Source organism: Rhagoletis pomonella, unplaced genomic scaffold (assembly GCF_013731165.1).
Source record: "Rhagoletis pomonella isolate Grant_MI unplaced genomic scaffold, Rhpom_1.0 Rhpom_scaffold_00013, whole genome shotgun sequence".
Lineage (NCBI taxonomy): Eukaryota > Metazoa > Arthropoda > Insecta > Diptera > Tephritidae > Rhagoletis > Rhagoletis pomonella.
Window position 1 is genome coordinate 22,479,427 of NW_023458567.1, and position 21,648 is coordinate 22,501,074.

The 21,648-nt window shown below is 36.5% G+C and overlaps 3 protein-coding genes across 5 annotated transcripts in view; 2 read left to right on the forward strand and 1 right to left on the reverse strand.

Moving 5' to 3' along the window:
* LOC118748997 overlaps nt 1-17,071 on the forward strand; it is a 25,622-nt gene extending 8,551 nt beyond the window's left edge. Inside the window, exon 2 of the mRNA XM_036483776.1 lies at nt 16,083-17,071. Within this exon, the coding sequence (XP_036339669.1) occupies nt 16,110-16,973 (864 nt within the window). The 5' untranslated portion in view covers nt 16,083-16,109 and the 3' untranslated portion in view covers nt 16,974-17,071. The remainder of the gene's footprint in view (nt 1-16,082) is intronic.
* Nucleotides 1-21,648, reverse strand: part of LOC118748995 (flotillin-2) — a 516,275-nt gene that overhangs the window by 325,586 nt on the left and 169,041 nt on the right. The window lies entirely within an intron of this gene.
* LOC118748993 (glucose dehydrogenase [FAD, quinone]) lies at nt 16,987-19,472 on the forward strand. Its single transcript, XM_036483770.1, has 2 exons — nt 16,987-17,103; nt 17,313-19,472. Exons 1-2 carry the CDS (start codon nt 16,987-16,989, stop codon nt 19,038-19,040), a joined length of 1,845 nt encoding a protein of 614 aa, XP_036339663.1. The 3' UTR covers nt 19,041-19,472.

The following is a 21,648-nucleotide window of genomic DNA, read 5'->3' on the forward strand; positions in this document are numbered from 1 at the left end:
AAAAAAAAAACCCCTTTACAGGGTTGAGTTTACCATCAAACACATTTTGCACCGGGGAAGGGCAACATTTTCTGGAGGAAACGAAATCACCATTAGTGTTTGGCCAAGCTTCTCTGATTTGTGGGGAGCCTACGAACGGCGATTGTTTATTTATGAGAAGCTTTTCCAGTTTGTATGCTACTAAAATTTTAAGTGGAGTTTTTGAGTGGTCAAATAATTAATGTCCAGTTATTAAATAAGCAAATAGATACGTCCAGTTTTTTAATTATCCACAAACTTATGTGGAGTTTTAAGTTACAAACATGTTTATCAAATTCTTAAATAAGCAAAGTATACGTAAAATTTTTTAATGGGCAAAACATTTATGTCCAGTTTTCAAAAAAAAAAACATTATGTATCATCAAGTTTAAATTACAAAAATTCCCAGTTTTTAATCATAATAAGGTTTATGTCTAATTTTTTAAAAAGCTGTACATTTATGTTCACTTTAAAATAATCTAAAATGTATGTCTAGTTTTAAGATATTTAGCAATTTTTGAACGCGCAAAAAATTTCTTCCCAGTTATGAAATAACCAAACATTTATGTTGCGTTTTCAAGAGGCCAGAAATATATGTTCACTTTTAAAATAAGCAACGATGTACGACCAGTTTTTATGTTACCAAACATTTTTGTGCATCTTTTAGCTATGGTGTTTCACAAAACAGACTTATCGAATGACTTTTGCTTCAGCTCTAGGTAAGAAACAATCAAGCAACATGTCGTCACTAGATTTCCTTAACTATCAGCATTCGGAAAGAGGATAGATCAGTCACATGGATCACATGGGGAAATAAGAGCGAAGGAGATGAGACCACACTCACTTACTTAAACAATATATTGCAGACAGTGCCGTTTGAGAAATCATCACAACAAGTACTGAATTTTGCGTAAAAATCTTGAATCGATATTCTTAAAAGCCTAAATTACCTCAAAAACCGCACCTCGTTCATTGTTTGACTCAACGAAATTTCGTCGAAGTAATTTTGTATTTTTTAAATGGTAAGTGCATTAATTTTTGTTGGAGATACTATGTAACTAAATATCGCTTATCTCTTAAGGGTTAACCGTAACAAAAGCCTTCACTTATTTTATTTTTATTTTTTGTTTAATGCACATAATAAATAAAAGTTGGTTGAAAAAAAAAATTTACTGCATATCATTTTGAAGTTTTTAATTAATTTATATTTAATAACGTACTAGATTTGATCTAAGCAAAAAAATCAACAATTTTTCACTTCGACCCCCGCGCGACCTACATCGACTGCTGCGTCACTTAGCGGATTAATTTATCTTTCATATTGTACTGTCTCCAGTTCATAGGGAAGTTGGTTAAAAATGGATTGCAAGATTTGATTTATGTGCATATCAGGTAAAAATGAACTTACGTGCTAAATCACAAATACGAATGCTTAAATTGTAACCATAAATGTTCATGTAAACATGGAGACATTCAAGTTTACAAACCGTAAAGTTACGACTCAAATCGAATCAAATCTGCGACTCATGTTGCATGAACACTCAAACACAATGAGAATATCTTAAAACAAAAAAAAAAAAGTCAAAAGTGGCCATGTTATTATCAGGCATTAAAAGAGACAATGAAATGACAATTCACAGTCACACTTTCAAAATCATTAGGTTAGCTAAAGTGCTTGGTCGTTGGTATTTGCCTTGTCTTGCATACGGAGTGCGTTTATACTGTAAATAGATGCCTTAATAGTTTTAGATTCTTCTTCATCAAAGCATTTTTGGAACAGTCATTGCTGGGAGATAGATACTACTAAATTTGTCGTTCTGTAAGAATGTGCGGAATTTTTACCATTTACGAGTTTTCTATTCCCCACTCTCCCTACATGAGCTTGGTTGCGTTCGTACACGATTCGTAGCGCAGTAGCACCCACAGCATAAACTTGGAGGAAGGGCGACATATTCGAGACGGGTGTAAATGCTTCGGAAGTATTTGTTTTTGCTATATCGTTCCCGCGCTGCTTACCTATTTTGTTAAAATATCAGTCCCAAAGCAAACCAATCTGCGATCTAATTTAGGCCATAAAAAGTTGGTTATCATTTCACGATAACGTCCGTTTATAGTAACAGCGTTACAGGCATCTTTTTGGGAGAAGTACGTTCCAATGCCTCCGCCAGCCCAAAAACCAAACCGTGACTCGTTTTGGGTGCTTAGTTTTTTCTTGCAGTGGGTGCAGTTTTGCTTGTTAACTTACCCGTTTAGGTGAAAATTCGGTTCATCGCTCAAGATGGATCACTTTAACGCGTTGTTCAACTGAGTATCGCTCGCTGACTAAGTTCGTCAACGCATTAACATGTATGTGATTTATTAAAAATAGATGCAGTGAGAGATTTTGAGTCACCCTATATAAATTTAATTTATTCAGTAGTTATGTAGTTGCAAACCCGCTAAATTTCCCTGAAACCCTCTGTGATGCTCTAGAAATGGGAGGAAGCCAATGTATGATTTTAATTGTGTAATAAATAAGAAGAAACCAACTGGCATCGATTAAATTTTGCACTCAAACAAAGCGCTAATAATGCCGAATATCGCTAAACAAAATCGTCAATTAAGTCTAAATGTAAAAACGTGTGGTTCATCTTAATACGCTGCTGCTCGTGCGGTCACTTCACTCATAGCCGCAAATAGACTGGTAAGGCTGCCGCAATAGCAAGCGCCAATACCTGCTTTAGGCACACGACTATACATTCGACCAGTTGCAACACAACAGCGCGCATACAAATACCTAAAAAAAAAAAATACGTAGGCAAGCCCATGCATACATAGCCGCTGGTCATAATTGCTGCCAAAAATGTGGCGGTAGTAAGTAAAATTATTAAGCACACACAGAGGCCCCACAACACGTGGCCATGGTGGCTGCGCATGCGCTGCTGCGTCGCTTGCGATAGTGCGGCTTGCATTTGTAGTACATATGTATAAGCCACAGCACTTGCTGCAGACTCAAACAGACACAACGTTACCAATGTTGTCGTTGTAATTACTGCTTTGGCTGTTGCCAGAGGTGGCGCTGTTTTACGAACACCGTCGATTCTTCGAACGCCGCGCGTCTCATTCATTGTCTTTTGATGGCTACTGGACTGACGGTCGGTCGATTCAATCGTCATTTGGTCATCATTTGTTAGACACTTTGTCTATAGCTTAGCTGACTAAATAGCAGCCCACTTGACTTTACGGCTACTGTAAGCAACAGTAGTCATTGACGAGCAACTCTCAATCAGTTCCAATTGAGACGTTTTGGCGTGCAGGTCGTATACGTAACCGCAAGCGAAGTGTGCGAAAACCCCATACGGAGTACTGATTGCGTACAATTCACATTTAACTACATATATATTTCGGGTAATAATGAAGAACAAATATTTATTAAAGAAATAATAAGCAGACGATAAAGGCAATCATTAATGCCAAAGTTATTGTTTCTGTGTGTTGTGAATTTAAACGGGTTTTGAAGTGTGCGTTTTATATTTTATTAACATCAATAAAAAATGATTAATTTCGAATAAGTAGAATTTGTGAGGTGTAACTAAATATTTTGTTTTTATGGCAAACAACTAATTAGCAGACGCATTTTCAGCAATTGGTTTTATATGCGCCCCAAATTACTGAATTTCTGTTTACATAAAATTAGTAGCTACATACAATAATGAGAAAACAATTAAAAATAAAATAAATTAAACAGTTTATGTCTTTAACAAAATTCAAAAGGGGCATTCATAGGGATTCAACAAAATTAGTAAATTTAAAATAAAAATTTTTGAAAAACTATTGCCAATTTTGAAATTTTAATTTTTTCTTAACTTTGAATATATTTATGAGTTTTATTACATGTACATGTATGTACTTTAAGTGCGCTTATATAAATATTGTGTTAAACAAATGTAACCCAAATACTGGCAGTCATAATGCAAAAGATCTGTGTCTAAAAGAAAATGATAAAAGAAATGAATTCTAAACAAAACAAATTAAAAAGTTTTTCGGTTGCCGCATACAATAGGAGTTATAAAGTAGCTTAAATTTTACCACTTTTTTCAGTAAAATTTTCGTATTGTAGTGACTGGCTGCTGATTTTAATAACAATGACAGCAACATTTGAAGCAAAAAATAACTCAAATATGATCAGAAAAAAAGGGTTAACCGACTCCATCTTATGGAGCGCGGAAATCGCATGTTACCTTTTTTAAAGCTATGTTGACGCGCTATTTAATAAACATTGCTTATTGTCTGCTTCTGAAATTTACAGTTAGGCTGATGGCCTAGCAACGACTTTTACTACAGACAAAATATTAAAAAAAGAGTTTATTCGGTGGCGTTGAAAGTATGGATGAAAGGTCCGGAATTTAAATATTAACTCCATTTAAATTAAATGTTTTTAAGTGAGGACTGCTTATTCATTGAAGTGTAACAATAAATAAAAAACAGTGCACGCTTAATAATGTTCAAATTTACGAATTTGTTCACTTTTGCGAACGTCAAAATTAGGGGAAAAATATCCAAATTTTTCCCAGTTATACATTTTAAAATGGATATATATACTTATGAAACAAAGTATAGAGGATTTATTCAAAAAAGAACAGAATGCAGAAATACATTTATTAAAAAAAAAAATGTACAAAAATCAAACCGTCCCATGCCCAAGCTTAGTGCTTATGAATTAATTTCTATGACTACAACACGCATATTTCGCAGCAGTACGGCCTTCCTCGAACTCAGAAATTTGAAAATTTCTTGTATTTTTGTATTAGATACTCCCTCCGCAGTGAATTTTCCACAAACAAATTAATATATTTGAAACCATGGGCCAAATAGGGTAAAACTGCATTTTTTAGTTGTTCTCTCTAATTTCTGGATTTTTTTTAAAAGAACTTTGATTTTTTTTTTTAAATAATATTACTTCGCACAATTATTTAACAAATTCAGTGCAATGTAAGAAACCAATATGGGTAATTCTGTAGAATTAAACCAGATTAAATTTTTTGGTGCATAAGGACGAGTAGGTATTAAAAATGTCCTTTTTAAAATTTTGTTCTTGAAAATTTTCAATATGTATTTTTGAAAAAATTGTATGTTAAGGACTAATATATACACGACCACATCTTAGAATATCGCCCTCCTAACTTTATTCGCTTAAGAAAATAAAATAAATTAAAGGGCCTTTTCAATACCTATTCGTCCTTGTGAACCAAAAAAACTTTTTTTTTTAAGTTCTACGGGATTTGCTCTTTCATTTGGTACCCCTGTTTATTATTCTACATTGCGCGAAATTTGGCGCTTTCTGCAGTCAAAATTCGTTCCTTATTTGTTTAGGACATTTCGATGTAAAAAATTTACCTTGCCCTGGTGGATCAAAAACGAATCAAAATCGACTACATAAAACCCATTTGACAACTCTAAATTCTTTAATTCTACATATGCAAAATTGACACCTCAATATTTTTTTGGTGTGAAAGATCTATTTTTACATTATTTATCGAAGAAAAGGAGAACCCTATTTTATTACAAGCTTTTATTTAACTTGATATGTATGTATGTATGCATGTATGTATGTATGTATGTATGTATGTATTTATTTATGTAAGTATGTTTGTTAGGAGCTAATCTTGAAATAAATGTTTAACCAATTTTGAAAACCCCTTATTTATAATCCCATTTTGTTCATATTTAGAACGTATATTAATTATATGAAAAGGAATAACTCCACAAAAAATGGCGATAGCTGGTGCAACGAGTAGAGATATTTTTTAAACTAGTATTTATGGTCCGATTTTGTTCGTATTTATTTAGAAAGCTTGTGTTACAAATATTTTTTACTATTAATTTATCTTATTTCACCATGATATTCGAAAATCTCGAAAAAATTGAACTCACAGAGAAGTATCTTAATTCAATTTTCGCAGTTAGTAAACTATTTGTCGGCGAAAATCAGCTAACTAATCAAAATGCAGACAGATTTAAATATATGAATTTGCATTTAAAAATGTTATTTTTTTATTAATTATACACCGTTTGATTTTTATTTTTTTTTTTCAATCTAAAAAGTCGTCAAACTCAATGGAGCACGCTGTAAAAATTTGAGAATGGAAAAACCAAACCTGTAGAAGTTACGGGTTTTTTTATGCCTGCGTACATAAAGTAGCACGGGCAACGCATGCCTGCGCGCTGAAAATTTTTGGTTTTTCCATTCTCAAATTTTTACAGTGTGGTCCCTTAAGTGTGACAGCTAATATTAAACGCTGTATAATTAAAAAAAATAAAAATATTGAAAAAATGTAATTTTTTAATGCAAACATTTTGATTACTTAACTGACTTTTGCCGACAAATAGTCTATTGACTGCATACAATTGAAAAAAAGCGACTTTTCTGTGAGTTGAAAATTTCTGAATTTTTTTCGAGATTTTCGAATGATGAAATAAAAAATACGTTTTTTCTTTTTTCGGTAAAGAATGTAAAAACAAGTAAGAAAGTCTAAGTTCGGGCAGAGCCGAACATTAAATACCCGGCGCAGGTACTAAGTACATATATGATTTTCACCTTTGCGAAAGCTACCACTAGATGGTAAGCCGGTGTGTATCAATTTTGAGTAAATTAGCGTCCTTAAATTTCGAAACATTGAAGTTTCGAGCATTTCTGAAATTTGCCGTTACATGAAAAGTGGTCGTAATTTGAATCTGATTCCAATAATTTTCAACGTTTTGCTTCTATGTGGCAAGTACAATAACCATACCGAGTTTGGTACAAATTGGTAGAACGGTTACCGAGATACATGTATGTGATCACAAGTAGGCGGTGCCACGCCCATTTTCCAAAATTTTATCATAAACGTATTTCTTGGTAAAGAATTGTTGCAAGCATCAATTTTGAGTAAATTATCTTTAATATTTATTGATTTATCGAAGATTTCGTATTTCTCCAAATTACCGTTATATGGGAGGTAGGCGTGGTTATTGTTCGATTTTAAAAATTTTCGGCCATTTGGTATGCTGTAGTAAGGCTAACAACTGTGCCAAGTTTGGAAAAAATTGGTGCAGCGGTTACCAAGATATGCACATGTATCCATAAGTGGGCGTGGCTACGCCCATTTTCCAAAAATGTATAATATTCTTATTTTTTGTCTAAAAATTATTGCAAATATCAATTTTGAGTGAATAATCTTTAGTAGTTACTAAAATATCGCAGTTTTCGTATTTTTAAAAATTACCGTTATATGGGAGGTAGGCGTGGTTATTGTCCGATTTCGCCCATTTTCAATACCATTCGTCCTACGCCCGAAAGAAATGCACATACCAAGTTTCGTTAAGATATCTCAATTTTTACTCGAGTTATCGTGTGCACAGACGGACGGACGGACGGACGGACGGACGGACAGACAGTCACCGCTTAATCGATTTCTCTTTTCATTCTGATCATTTATGTATACATTTGTCTATATCTATCTCGATTCGTTTTGCCTGTTACAAACAACCGTTATGTGAACAAAGTTATAATACCCTTGTGCACAAGTGCGCTCGGGTATAAATATATTTCACACCAAAACAATATTGAGGTGTAAATAGTGCATGAAATATTTAACCTATATGCATTTTCTATTAATTAGCTAGGTTGCCCAATTAAGCGGGATTTCTGTTGAAAGATCATTAGTTAATTAAACCAAAAATTTTGCAATTTTTGAAGTGGAATTAACCGAAGTTTTTTCTTAATTTTTTCTAAATACATTCAAACCAAATCGAACATTTGTCTTTATAAGGATAAGAAAAACATCTATTACGTAAAATTACGTAAAACTGGACAAGTTTGCCGAAAACAGCCTCAGCTACTAGCCATTTTCAGATTCGATTGCGTTAGAAAATGTCGTCGACACGAATTCCCTTTCTAAGCATTTTCACAACATTTTTATGGCTGCCTGCAACTCTGATGAAGGTGCAGCACCGCCGACGAAAGAGAGTTTGCTGCCAGAGCAAATAAAAATTTTTACAGCAAAAGCAATAAAATTGAGAGATATATAAAAGGAAACAAAGAAAACGACATACAAAATCTGTTGCAAAAATATTAGCTGGAAATTGAAGTTTGCAATGCAGCGACTACTATGGCAATGCACTTCCGCATGTGACGTCGCTTACAACTTGGCGACTCAGCTGTTGGAAATTCGCGAGTGAAAATTGGAGAAAAAGCTACAGCAGCAGCAAACGAGCCGGACGAATGACGGCGATGTGGCAATGAACTTGAATAGCGGGTTCCCCCACCAACAGTTTTGCAATAAAATAAAAACCGTTTGACAAGCTTGATAGTCCCATAATCAAGCGCCAACGGGCAATAGCCAAAGGCATCGGAAAATGCAAAATTTAAAAAAATTGTGTCGCCAAATACATTAAATGTTTAGAAACTGAAACAAAAAAATAATTGTAAAACTAACAAGCCTTTACATGCATTTCAACGCCACGCAAATGAAAACGAAATCGCCACATGCGGAGAAAGAAGAAAAAACGAAAAATGGGACCGCGCATGCGCGCGCACAACGAGCAACATCAGAGCTTTTATGTGAACCAGATTGAAACAAGTTCGTTGCTTAAGTCTTTTGTTTACCATCCGGTGCGTCGGCTGCTTGCGCACATGATGCGCGCCTTGCAAATTAGGCAATCAATAATGCTAATGTTGGCGCCATTGTTGTGGCGATTGCTGCAAGCTGCAAATAGACGTTTATCGTTGTTGTTGTTACTATTGTACCAAATCGAGCTTGTTTGTTGCCTTTATTACGTTGTTCGCTGGCTGTTTTCTACTTCTTCTTCTTGCGATTGTTTGCGCTATTATTGAATTATTTGCGTTGGTTGCTGAAATTAATACACGCTTTTGAAAATATGGTTATTGTTGTTGTTGATATTTCTCTTGTGCACTTGATGAAAACAATCATTGGTGTCTTCATCGCCTCATTCTCTCCGCTGCTGTAAATTGACAAACAGCAAATATGTATTATTTGTACACAAATCGACGCCCCATTGCACAGTGGTCAATAAATGGAATTTGATGTTCATGTACTACTCTCTTGCAAATTTTATTAGCTTTCATTAAAAAAAAAATTATCAAATTGGTTGAGAAATGAAGGCTCCAGTGAATTGTGAACATTAAATCCCATTTATTGACCACTGTGCATTGCCCAGCAGCGTTGACGTAGTTACAAATAAAAGCAAAAAAAGCGCCAAACGTAACCTATTTTTGGCGTGGAAATTTATATCGAGGAAACGTGTAACTTCGTGCCTATTGCTTCTTCGCTGCTACCTATTGCATAAGAGGCATACTTTAGTGCCCGCTTGTCGGTTTAATGAAATTCAAATTGATTTTAATCATGCAATCATTTGCGATAAGAAAATAATTTGCAAACGAATATGAGTTGTTCGAAAATGTTGCCAACGCTGCGTGGTGGTCGTGAGCGTGCATCCACATATATTTACAATTTTCTTAAATATTCATGAATTAGTAGTGGGAAATCAACACGTTTGTCTTTGCGCCTGCCCCGGTGGGGTTTTGGTTATTTGACTTGCAGCACGCGACTAATGACCAAGTACATACATTTCAAGCATATGTAGTACATATGGATAAAAGAATTCGAGGAAATATTTTTCGTTTTACACAATTATGTAATTAAAATTGTTATGAATAAATTAAACCAATTCTGCGTACCATTTGGCCCACTTCGCATCCGCATACTTGGAAAAGAGAAAAAGGGAAATTTCTTTCAAAATTTTTATTATTTTATGTTTCATAAATTGCATAATTTTCTGCAAGTTGGGAAGCTATAAATAATTAGCCGCAATAACACAGATGCGAAAATTGCACGTCATCTTTTCGTTATTGTTAGATTTGTCGCTATAGCTTTCGTCGTAGCTACTTTTATTGTTATCTCTATATTGATATTTAACTCTACCACTTCCTTTGTGCATCTAAATTATATCGTACTAGAAAAAAAGTTCACTGTCTAAAATATTTTTTTTTTGCCGAACGTAGGGAATTGAAAGTAATTTAATGCCGAATTTAGGTGTCACAGAAAAAATAAAAAGGTGCTCCTAGGTTGAGCCAAAACAAACCCACTTATTGAAATTAATTTGCAAATACAAACTTTAAAATCAGTGGTGTACTTGGTTGATTGGTAGAAGCGTCGCCTGAGCATATGCCCAGGACCTAATTAATGCTGATAGCTCCATTTTGATACGCTTTCGCCAGTTTTAGCTGCGTGTGCACCAATAGGTCAATGCCCCGTTATCGTTGCTGTTAATTTGACTATATCTTTCCTCGATCTCTTTAGAAGTTTTTTTGTCTCTGGCTTGTCATATGTTCCTCGCAGGTTTTCAAGTTAGAAGATTGTTCCAATGTGTATCAGCCATACGTGTGAATTGCAGATGTAGTTCCCTTTTGATTGATGAGTCGGAGTAGACAGTTTATTATCTCTGCTTCGGATTCATCAGGAGATGCTCCGGCCTTAGCCAACTCGTCAGCCCTGTCATTTCCGTATATGTTCCTATGGCCGGAAGGGTGAACACACCAAAACTGCGACACTTAGAAATTTCTACCAGAAACAAACTAGAAGGCTTTGAAATTATTATTTTTTTTTATTATATAACTTGGAAGTTTTGATGTTATTAAAATGTTAAAATATTAGTTATTATTTGCTCCATATGCAAGTGATCGGTATTTTGATCGCGCACCCGCCATCATGTTCAGCACGACTGCTTGATCCACATTACGCGATGCGCACAACTACTTTGTTTTGCACTCTTCAATATTTTTCACTGTTTCACCTGTTTTCTTCAAGATTCCTTTGACAATTTACCAATATTCCCCAATAGGACGTAGCTCTGGGGTATTGGGTGGATTGCAGTCGTGAGGTACAAAATTTATGTTATTTGCATTATACCACGGCAATGTGTCCTTGGCATAGTGGCAGCTTGCCATGTCCGCCTAGAACAGTGGCCTACTAACTTATCTGTTGATAAATGACAGAAGACGCCTGTTGAGGCACTCGTCCCGATAAACTTGATCATTCATTGTCCCGGATGGGAAAAAAGGGCTACTCTTACGGCCACAGGAACAAATGGCTTGCCAAACCATGTTGTTTTTTGGAAATTTGGACTTCATTTCCAGCTTACAACTTTCAGGGGCATCTTGACGAGTTGCAGCAGTATAAAAATCTTGACCTGCAATATATTTTGAATTTTTAAAGCAGTAGGTTTCGAAGTCCATAACAATGAAGTTGTATTTTTTTAATTTAGAATTCATACAACTTCCGGCTGCGGGATTTCGCTGTGACATTCTACTTTGCGCCTCGGTCTGGCGCTGTTTGAGCTGTAGAAAATCTCAATGAAGCTTATCGCTTTACCTTTTGCACGAAAAACTGCGATCTCCGTACGGATTTTGTAACATAACGCGACAATCGCACTGAGGACCTTCCGAGCACTGTTTTTATCACTTTGACCATGCTAACCCCCGCTCCCTGGTTTTCTCGTAACTGCCAGGCCTTATTTTTACCGATTAAAAGCCTGCAAACTGTCGAATAGTGCAATCTTTAATTTTTAGCAATTTTACGTGTACTTAAGGCCGGATCATTTATAGACTCGTGCAAAATGGTTTGTCTCGTTTCTAACTCGGTTGCCATTTTTAACTTAACTAGGAATCAAATTCATATGAAATTTCTTCTACGTCCAACTAAGATCATGGTCAACTTATGGTATTTTAATTTCAAAATATTGAAATCTTTTTGGGTAGGTTATAAGCTTCCCAAAGTGTCGCAGTTTTGGTGTGTTCGCCCTTTATTAATTCGGCAGCCGAGCTTAACGCAAATTGGCAATCTCTGACTGTTTTGGACTTTGTTACCGGTGAGGCAAGTGGTAGAAGTGCCGTCTGGATATATGGGAAAATGAATGCTTTTCGCATTACTATGCTAGAAAAGTTCGATAGACTGAACGAGAGAGAGACATTCAACGTTTCAGAGTGGTGTACGTAGTCCAAACCTTAATTTTAATTTTAATCTCAATGTCAATATGAACCTTACATTTATCGTTGACTCTATTTTAATTTTTTCTCTATGTTTGTTTTTATCATAATCGTTACATTAGCGTTATCTTTATCATTATCTTTACCTATATCTTTATTTTAATCATTACCTTTTCCTTTATTTTTATTTGCATCTTTATCTTTATTCGTACCTTTATTTATTTTTTCTATTTATTTACACTTCCATATACTTACTCAGATGTGAACAGTCAAATACGTGCGTAATAAATTTTTGTATGAAAATATGATTTTTAAATACGAACATTTTTAAACGACAATCAGATATAAAGTATTCATTTTTACTATGCATTATTTCCCTCAGTGTATCCTTATCCATATCTTTATCTATGTCGATATCTTAAGCTTAAACTTTAGGTTGTATGGGGGAGTCACATAGGTGTTTTGGTGATAAATAGTAAATTTTAATGGTGATAAATAGTGACAATAGAAGTATATGATAGAAAAAAAAGTAGCAGCCTCAATTTGGATTACATTTCATCTCCTGTAGCGTAGCCATGGCCATGCTACAAAGGCACTTGCGCCGATTCGCAAAGGCCATTGGTGAGCGGCCTTCGCAAAAAGCCAAATACTTGAGAGAATTTGCGGATTGAAATTTCGAAATTTTTTAGTCAAAGTGAATAGAGCTTTCAAAAACAGTCGTATTCTTTTCAGGAAGTTACCAGCGGTAAATGTTTCACAAAGCAGCATTTGCATTCTGAATATAAATAATATCGGTGGGGAATTTGGGAATACTGAAACCTCAAGTGAGAATGAAGTGTTTTATGACGACGAACTGGTTTAGAAATCTCTCCTCAAGCAATGTTTTCACATTTTATTTACTGCCTTTACACTATTTTTAACATTAAAATAATGCAATATTTTAGCTGCTATTAATTTGGCACAGAAAAAGTTATCATTTGACCTAATGTGTATTGGTACAAAATAAAAAAAAATTGGACAATTTTTTTTTTTTGTAGCAAAACATTGGTACAATACAGCGATGTTCAATTGAAAAGGTTCAACACATTAGTTTTCGTGATTGGCATAAGGAAAAATGTTTGGGTATTCGCACAATTAGGATACGATTTACGCCAAATTTTGGCAAATACTCAATCGTGTGACACTGCCCTTAATCTTGTATTTATACGGATGTTGTTAAAGAATGAACTATAAAAAACTAACCAAAATTAAATAACAACAAAACTAATATTTTAAAATTTGTGAAAATTTGGTGCGGCTATAATTTTTTCCACTACTGTACATAAGTTGACTATGATTACTCGGCCGTCCTATCATAGTAGCACAATGACTTAGTGCGAAATGTTTTATTTTTATCAGTATTTTTCTTTTAATCATGAAATATATGTTGAAATACAAGTAATTTTTAAGCAAAAAACCAAACCGACTTCAATTCTCATATAAAAATGTAAGACTATCGTTAATCTCTTAATATTCCCATGATCGGATTTAAACCAAATTAGAACACGTTTCCTTTGAAAAAAGAATTATAGAAATCGGTTAGCGTGGTCCAAAGTTATGCGGTAACATACACAAAAAAGAACAAGTAAGAAAGTCCAAGTTCGGGTGGAGCCGAACATTTAATACCCGGCGCAAGTATTAAATATATGTTTTCCACCTTTCCGAAAACTACCACTACATTGTAAGCCGGGGTGCTTTTACCCCTATTTTAAACATCATCGATGGAACATTCAGTTAGACATAATGAGATAAACTTATATAGTCATATGTGGGCGATATCACGCCCATTTCCCAAAATTCAAAACAATGTTACTTCTTTTCAAGGGATTGTTTTTAGTATAAACTGAGTAAATTAGCTCCTTAAATTTCGGAATATTGAAGTTGTAAGCATTTCTGAATTTACCGTTATATGAAAAGCGGCCGTAATTTACTCCGATTTCAATCATTTTCAACGTTTTGCTTTTATGTGGAAAGCACAATAACCATACCGAGTTTGGTACAAATTGGGACGACGGTTACCGAGATACATGAATCTGATCATAAGTGGGCGGTGCCACGCTTTTACCATAAATGTATTTCTTGGTAAAGAATTGTTGCAAGCATCAATTTTGAATAAATTAGCTTTAATATTTACTGATTTATCGAAGATTTCGTATTTCTCCAAATTACCGTTATATGTGATGTGGGCGTGGTTATTGTCCGATTTTAAACATTTTCGGCCAGTTGGTATCCTGTACCAAGGCCAATAACTGTGCCAAGTTTGGAATCGGTGCAGCGGTTGCCAAGATATACAAATGTAACCATAAGTGGGCGTCGCTACGCCCATTTTTCAAAAATTTATAATATTCTTATTTTTCGTCTAAAAATTATTGTAAATATCAATTTTGAGTGAATAATCTTCAGTAGTACTAAAATATCGCAGGTTTCGTATTTCTGAAAATTACCGTTATATGGGAGGTTGGCGTGGTTATTGTCCGATTTTTCCCATTTTCAATACCATCCGTCCTACGCCCGAAAGAAGTACACGTACCAAGTTTCGTTAAGATATATTAATTTTTACTCGAGTTATCGTGTGCACAGACGGACGGACAGACGGACGGACAGACAGTCACCGCTTAATCGATTTCTCTTTTCATCCTGATCATTTATGTATACATTTGTCTATATCTATCTCGAACCGTTATGTGAACAAAGTTATAATACCCTTGTGCACAAGTGCGCTCGGGTATAAAAATACTTTGCCAGAACCGCCCCCCGCCCCCCTTCGAAAAAAATCCTGGGTACGGCCCTGGAGACCCGCGACTGGTTTAGTTTTATAAACTCCTTAGCCCACCTCCGATCTCCCATTACCCAAAAAGACATAGCCACCTTGCATTCAAAGCATTTCGCCCATCGCTAGCTGAAATGAATGGCCGCCCATTTTGATGAAGGCTTTTGGAAGAGCAATTCTTTCTTATGGCCAGGTTCACTATAATTCGGTTAGCCACTGGTATTAATCGCTGAAGCCCGCAAGTAGGAAGTATCTACATACATTCGTATAGGAGGGACTAACAAGGGAAAAGGCTTCCATGGTGGAATTCTGAACCTAACAAATATTACTAAAGATATAGAAATTTGATTTAAAAAAATAGTAAGAGACGGAAAGGAAGAGAAATTATTATAATATAAATTGTGCAGGAGAAACTTGAAAGGCCAACCAATTCCGCTCATACAGAAATTTTTGCATGTAAGTATGTAGTAATTTTGATAAGATTCAGAAGCCATCTACCAGCCGTTGCAGACAGTTAGCCAGGCTGGCTCTCTCAGAACTCATGATCTCATACTACTTAGAATAAGAATATAACAAAGTTCTGGATAGATTCGGAGAACCTATAGTAAAGCGCTGGTATCTTAGTCAGACAAATATTCGTTTATTCTATTCTACAATGCAGGCATAGACCATGTCAAAATGATGTTCAGAATGAATGTTCTTTGTATTGCGTAATAAGAGATTAAATCCTAATGCGCTAATGTATTTAACGAAATAAATGAAGTAAATTATACACTTATGTACATTTTGAGTCGCTTTTGTAAGATAGTACGCCAGGTGCTTCCCTATGAAAAAACAGTGGATGGATACGGACACTCCCTGGGCATACTCAATCATTACATTTTATACTGGCGGCTCCAAAAAATAAAATGGATCAACATCTGTAAAAAAGCCAGCGATTTTCTGAAAATGCCACATCGTGTTTTAGGGAAAAATATCATTTCTTTTATGGATATTTGTATAAGAGTGGTTACTCTGCAGGCGCCAACGTTTTTTCCTCTCCTTTTGTCGGTTTTACGATCGACCAAAAATCCAGTCCAAATCGCAATTATATTATATTTGTGTATTTATGTTGTATTTTTCCCCTATCTTAGTTTCTATCTTCCTTTTTTTATTAATTTCGAATACTTACAATACTTTTTTCGCTAAAAACTTATCTCAGGTGTTCTAATGTTGTCATTTTAATTACAGCTTCCTGTATTCTACCTCTAAAAAAATATGGGACAGGAGATATCTCAACAAAGGAAATGCAGCATTGTTAGACGACACAAATCACACCAACAAGTACCGCAATCTCACCAACCACATCCGCAACGAGAAATAACGAAAAATCTCAAACCAGCCTCCAACTTCACTTCGTGTAACGGCAAATACACCAGACACTCACAAGACTTTAGCAGTATTTATGCGCCCTCTTCAAGCATATCGACGGCGTCCTCCAGTTCCACCGACGACGAGCACTATCGCCTCCGACAAAAATACAATCTAAATAAGCAAACGTATGAGAAATCTCGCATAGCCAAAAAGCTCAGTCTTATCAGCAGCACCACCGACCAAAGCACCAGCACCTGCAATACATCAATTTCCGCCACATCCGGCACCTACCAAAATACGCAACCCAGCGAAGGCACGACATACAAAAATATTGAACGAAACCCCAGTCAACATAAGCGAAAAGATTCCTCGAGCACCGATAGTGGCATTTACTACGCCTCCTGCCATTGCACCTCCTCTTTTCTCTCCTCTTCAGCTACCTCCACGTCATCACTGTGCTCGACTAGCCCCTGCGTTTGCTCCACTTCTGTCGCATCTTCATCGAATCTTTCCCGCTCGTCTCTCAATCATAAAAAGAACTACCTTTGCCGGCACTTGTATATCAAATCTTATCTGGATATTTTGGAGGAGGACGAGAAGGCACGCGCTCAGTTCAAGTCAGCGCGACCTGGTGGCATTCGCAATTACAAACCCAAGATTTTGAGTGAGACTGTACTGTCAACCAGTGCGCCACACAGTACTGGATTCAGTATCAGCAGTAGTAATTTGAAGTTACGTGAGAAGTGCAGAGAGGATCCTTGGATTTGACAATTACTGAAAAATGGCGTTTGGCACAATGACATCTTTGCTTGGCATGATACCTCTACTAGCGATCGGGATGAACTATTATCGCTACCAAAGCATCGATCCGGAGAACAAGGTGCAGGAGCCGCAAATGGTGAGTGAGCGCAAATTTAAATTCCAAAAGCTTATTAAAAAATACCAAGCGTTGTTTTCGGGTATGCAGTCCAATGCTTAGAAAAATGCCTTTTTTATTTTTTTGCCGATAAACTGTCCCCGAAAAGAACACTTGTTAAAAAAAACAATAACAGTCGGTAGGACGAAACTTCTTAAAAAAAATACGTCCAATTTTGCTTTCTCTCGTAGACGCGCCGTCAGTATGACTTTATTGTTGTTGGCGGCGGTTCGGCCGGTGCAGTTATAGCCAATCGCCTATCGGAAGTACGCAACTGGACGGTCCTACTACTCGAGGCTGGCGGTGACGAGACAGAGATATCGGACGTTCCCGCGCTCGCCGGCTATTTACAGCTCACTGAACTAGACTGGAAGTATGCGACAGCACCGTCACCCACTCGCCAATACTGTCAAGCCATGAAGGGCGATCGGTGTTTTTGGCCGCGTGGCAAAGTGCTGGGTGGCTCTAGCGTGCTCAACGCCATGGTCTACGTGCGCGGCTCCAAGAATGACTACAATCACTGGGAGTCGCTGGGCAACCCTGGTTGGGGCTACGAAGACGTGCTAAAATATTTTCTCAAATCAGAAGATGTGCGTAATCCCTACCTGGCAAAGACGGCCTACCATGAAACGGGCGGCTATTTAACGGTGCAGGAGTCACCTTGGCGTACACCGCTTTCCATAGCCTTTCTGCAGGCGGGCATAGAAATGGGCTACGAAGTGCGCGATATCAACGGTGAACAGCAGACTGGCTTTATGCTCACACAGAGCACCATACGCAGGGGGTCGCGGTGCAGCACCGGCAAGGCATTCATCAGACCAGTACGCTTGCGCAAAAATCTGGATGTGCTACTGCACGCGCAAGCCACCAAGGTGCTAATAGATAAAAACAAACGCGCGATTGGCGTAGAGTTTATCAAAAGCGGTCAGAAAAACGTGGTGTTCGTACGGCGTGAAGTAATCTTGTCTGCAGGCGCTCTCAATTCACCGCAACTGCTGATGTTGTCGGGCATCGGTCCGGCTGAACACCTACAAGAACACGGCATCAATGTATTATCCGATCTACCAGTGGGCGACAATTTGCAAGACCATGTGGGTTTGGGTGGTCTCACCTTCGTCGTCGACGCCCCGCTAACAGTGACTCGCACACGCTTTCAAACCATACCCGTTGCAATGGAGTACATTTTGCGCGAACGCGGACCTATGACTTTCTCCGGCGTAGAAGGTGTAGCTTTCCTTAACACTAAATACCAAGATCCTGCGGTGGACTGGCCCGACATCCAGTTTCACTTTCTTCCGAGCTCGGTCAATTCAGACGGCGGCGAGCAGATACGTAAGATTCTAAATCTACGCGATGGCTTCTACAACACCGTCTACAAACCGCTACACAATTCAGAGACTTGGTCTATCCTGCCGCTATTACTGCGTCCTAAGAGCACAGGCTGGATACGCCTCAATTCACGGAATCCGCTGCAGCAGCCCAAAATTATACCCAACTACTTCGCACATCAAGAAGACGTCGATGTGTTGGTTGAAGGCATCAAGCTAGCCATTAATGTGTCCAACACGCAGGCCTTCCAGCGCTTCGGCTCGCGCCCTCACAACATACCACTGCCCGGCTGTCGCCAACATGAATTCATGTCTGATGCCTATTGGGCCTGTGCCATTAAGCAATTCACCTTTACCATTTACCACCCGGTGGGCACATGCAAAATGGGCCCCAGCTGGGATGTGACCGCAGTGGTGGATCCACGCTTGCGTGTCTATGGCATATCTGGTATACGTGTTGCAGACGCCAGTATTATGCCGACCATCATGAATGGAAATCCCAATGCGCCGGTCATTATGATTGGCGAAAAAGCGGCGGACCTCATAAAAGAGGATTGGGGGGCGAGGCCAGCAGGGCGGCGCCATGGATGAGGAGTAGGCCAAAGTGAGCCAATGACAGATTTTTTATGTCTTTATATGTATGAATATTTCAAATTAACACGTTACTTGTTCAATTTATAGTTTCGCACATATTTTTGCAAACTATGACTAGTCAATTTTTCTTCCATTCGTTATCTAAGTTTTAGTTTGTTAGCTTCCGCATAAATAAAAATTGCGAACTCATTGTAAGCCGTCTTCGTGTTCGGTGTGTATGTAAATAGATGTGCATATTTTAAATTAACTTTCATTTATTTAGGTAGTAATCATTGGAAAATCATTGTAAATTATTCGCCTACTACATAATTTTTTTTTTATTTTTATGACCTACTGTAACCTTTTATGAATAAGTTTTGAAAACAAAATTACTTTTTATATGTAGTTAACCTATTTATTGACTATCGACTGTAAATAAAAATTGGATCATTAATGCTGCATAGTTGAGCGGAAAATAAAAAAGTCTCAAGGAAATTATCGCATATTAGATAGTGGCGATCGCTTTGCAAACATGCAAGGAGTCAGCTAAGTATATCACCTAGAACTGGGACGCTAGCATTAAATATGTCGATATTCTTCAAAATAGTTAAAAGCACGGTAGGAAAAAAATATTGAATTGTTACTGATCAGAAAAGAAAGACTGAACGATTGGAGTAAGATGAAAAACGCGACAATTTTACATGATCACCCAATTAAAAACAATGTTTTCATAACAAACGTTTTTTTTAGCCACAAACTGCTACAGCAGGAACAGACACATCAGGTAACATTTTTCAATGTACACTGAGGGAAACAAATATTAAAATCAAATAGAAACGTAATTGATCTTACTATAAACGTCAACAAAAGTACTGTATATTGGTAAATATTTATTCAATTCAATTACGCACATATTAAAATTACCGCGTTAGTTCTGAAAAAGCATCCGAGAAGTGAATAATCAAGATAAAAACAAAAAAAAATATTGATTTGCATGTTGCCTGCAGAGAGACTCGATATCAGCAAAGTGTGGTAAGCATCTTTGCGCACTCAGCTAGATCCAGGTATATATATGTGCTTTCAAATATTGAATTTCCATCAACATCGCAGCACGAGATTTGTACGGATAGACATCCCTGCAGAAAAAAATTATCAATTGATAAAAAATAACCTACTTGTAGTTAGCTTTTTTGCGGGATTTCTATGAAATATATAACTTGAGGTTAGCTACAAAAAGCTAAAATGAAACTCTTTGACAAGTAATGCAAGAGTAATGCAAACGCAATCGAAAGATTGTTTTCTTTAAACGCGATTCTATTTAAATATCCTGCACTTCACAAATACTTTTTTGAATTGAGGACAAATAAAAGGAAGATCGAAATTCCATATTGTCATTTCGAAGTTATGTCTGACGAAGTTCAAATATGGGACCACCTACAGCAGAATATGTAAACGAATATGAAATGTGATAAAATAAATAAAGTACATAAATTGATATTTTATGCCCAAAAGTAGTTAGTTACAATTTAGTTACCACCCTTGACTACATCTAATGCAGAGGTAACCACCCTTGACTATTTCGCGGCCATCGCCATAGAAGTAGAGTTAGCTTTCGTTAAACAAAATAAATGTACAGATAATAAGTGACTTATAGCTCCTTCCGAACCAACTTAAAGTAAGCTTATAGTTAGATACATTTCCTGCAGGGATGTTACTATGTATACATACTCAGATGTGAACAGTCAAATAAGTGCGCAATAAATTTGTGTATGAAAATATTATTTTTAAATACGAACATTTTTAAACGATAATCAAATATAAAGCATTCATTTTTACTATGCATTATTTCCCTCAGTGTAGACCCTGCCAGCACTATGCAGAGAAAAAAAATTGAGGGAAAAATTGTACCAATTTGCGACAATTGGTAGACGTTTTTACGAAATAGATGCCCAACAAAGCATTGCTACGATCATTTCAATAGGCAGCAACTGCGGAGCGTTTTCGGAGCACTCCGAATATGAAGTGAAAAGGGACTCCCACAGCAACAGCTCGAATTAGTGTTTTCGGAGGCTTCGAGTATGGAGTGAGAAGGGAGTCACAGTGTTTTTTTTTTTGTTATCTAGTTTTTTTTCTATCAAGTCTGTGAATTGAAAAAAAAACTTTTTAATCAAGAAGAAACTGATCGTATTTTTCAAATATTCCTGAAAAGGGACACCACAAAAAAGCCAATACATAAAAAATTACTATTGTCTAACTTTAGAACTTTTCAGATGTATTTAATAGAAAATAAATAATATAAAAAAAACTTTTTAATATACAACGCTTTTATAAATGGACTAAAAAGTAGAAAATAATATGTGACCTGGTCTACGGAAAGGGGGCTTAGGTGTCAAAAAATCAATTTTCACTTTTTGGTTGATTCGGATGGAAGATGAGATGCTTTTTCACGTGGTGAAAAGCAGAAAATCCTAACTTGCTTAGAAGTGTACTAAAAATAATAATAATAATAATAATAATAATAATATTAATAATAATAATAATAAAACTATAATAATATTCCGACCAACAACAACACTTACTGGACCAACAACAACACTTACTGGACCAACAACAACACTTACTGGAC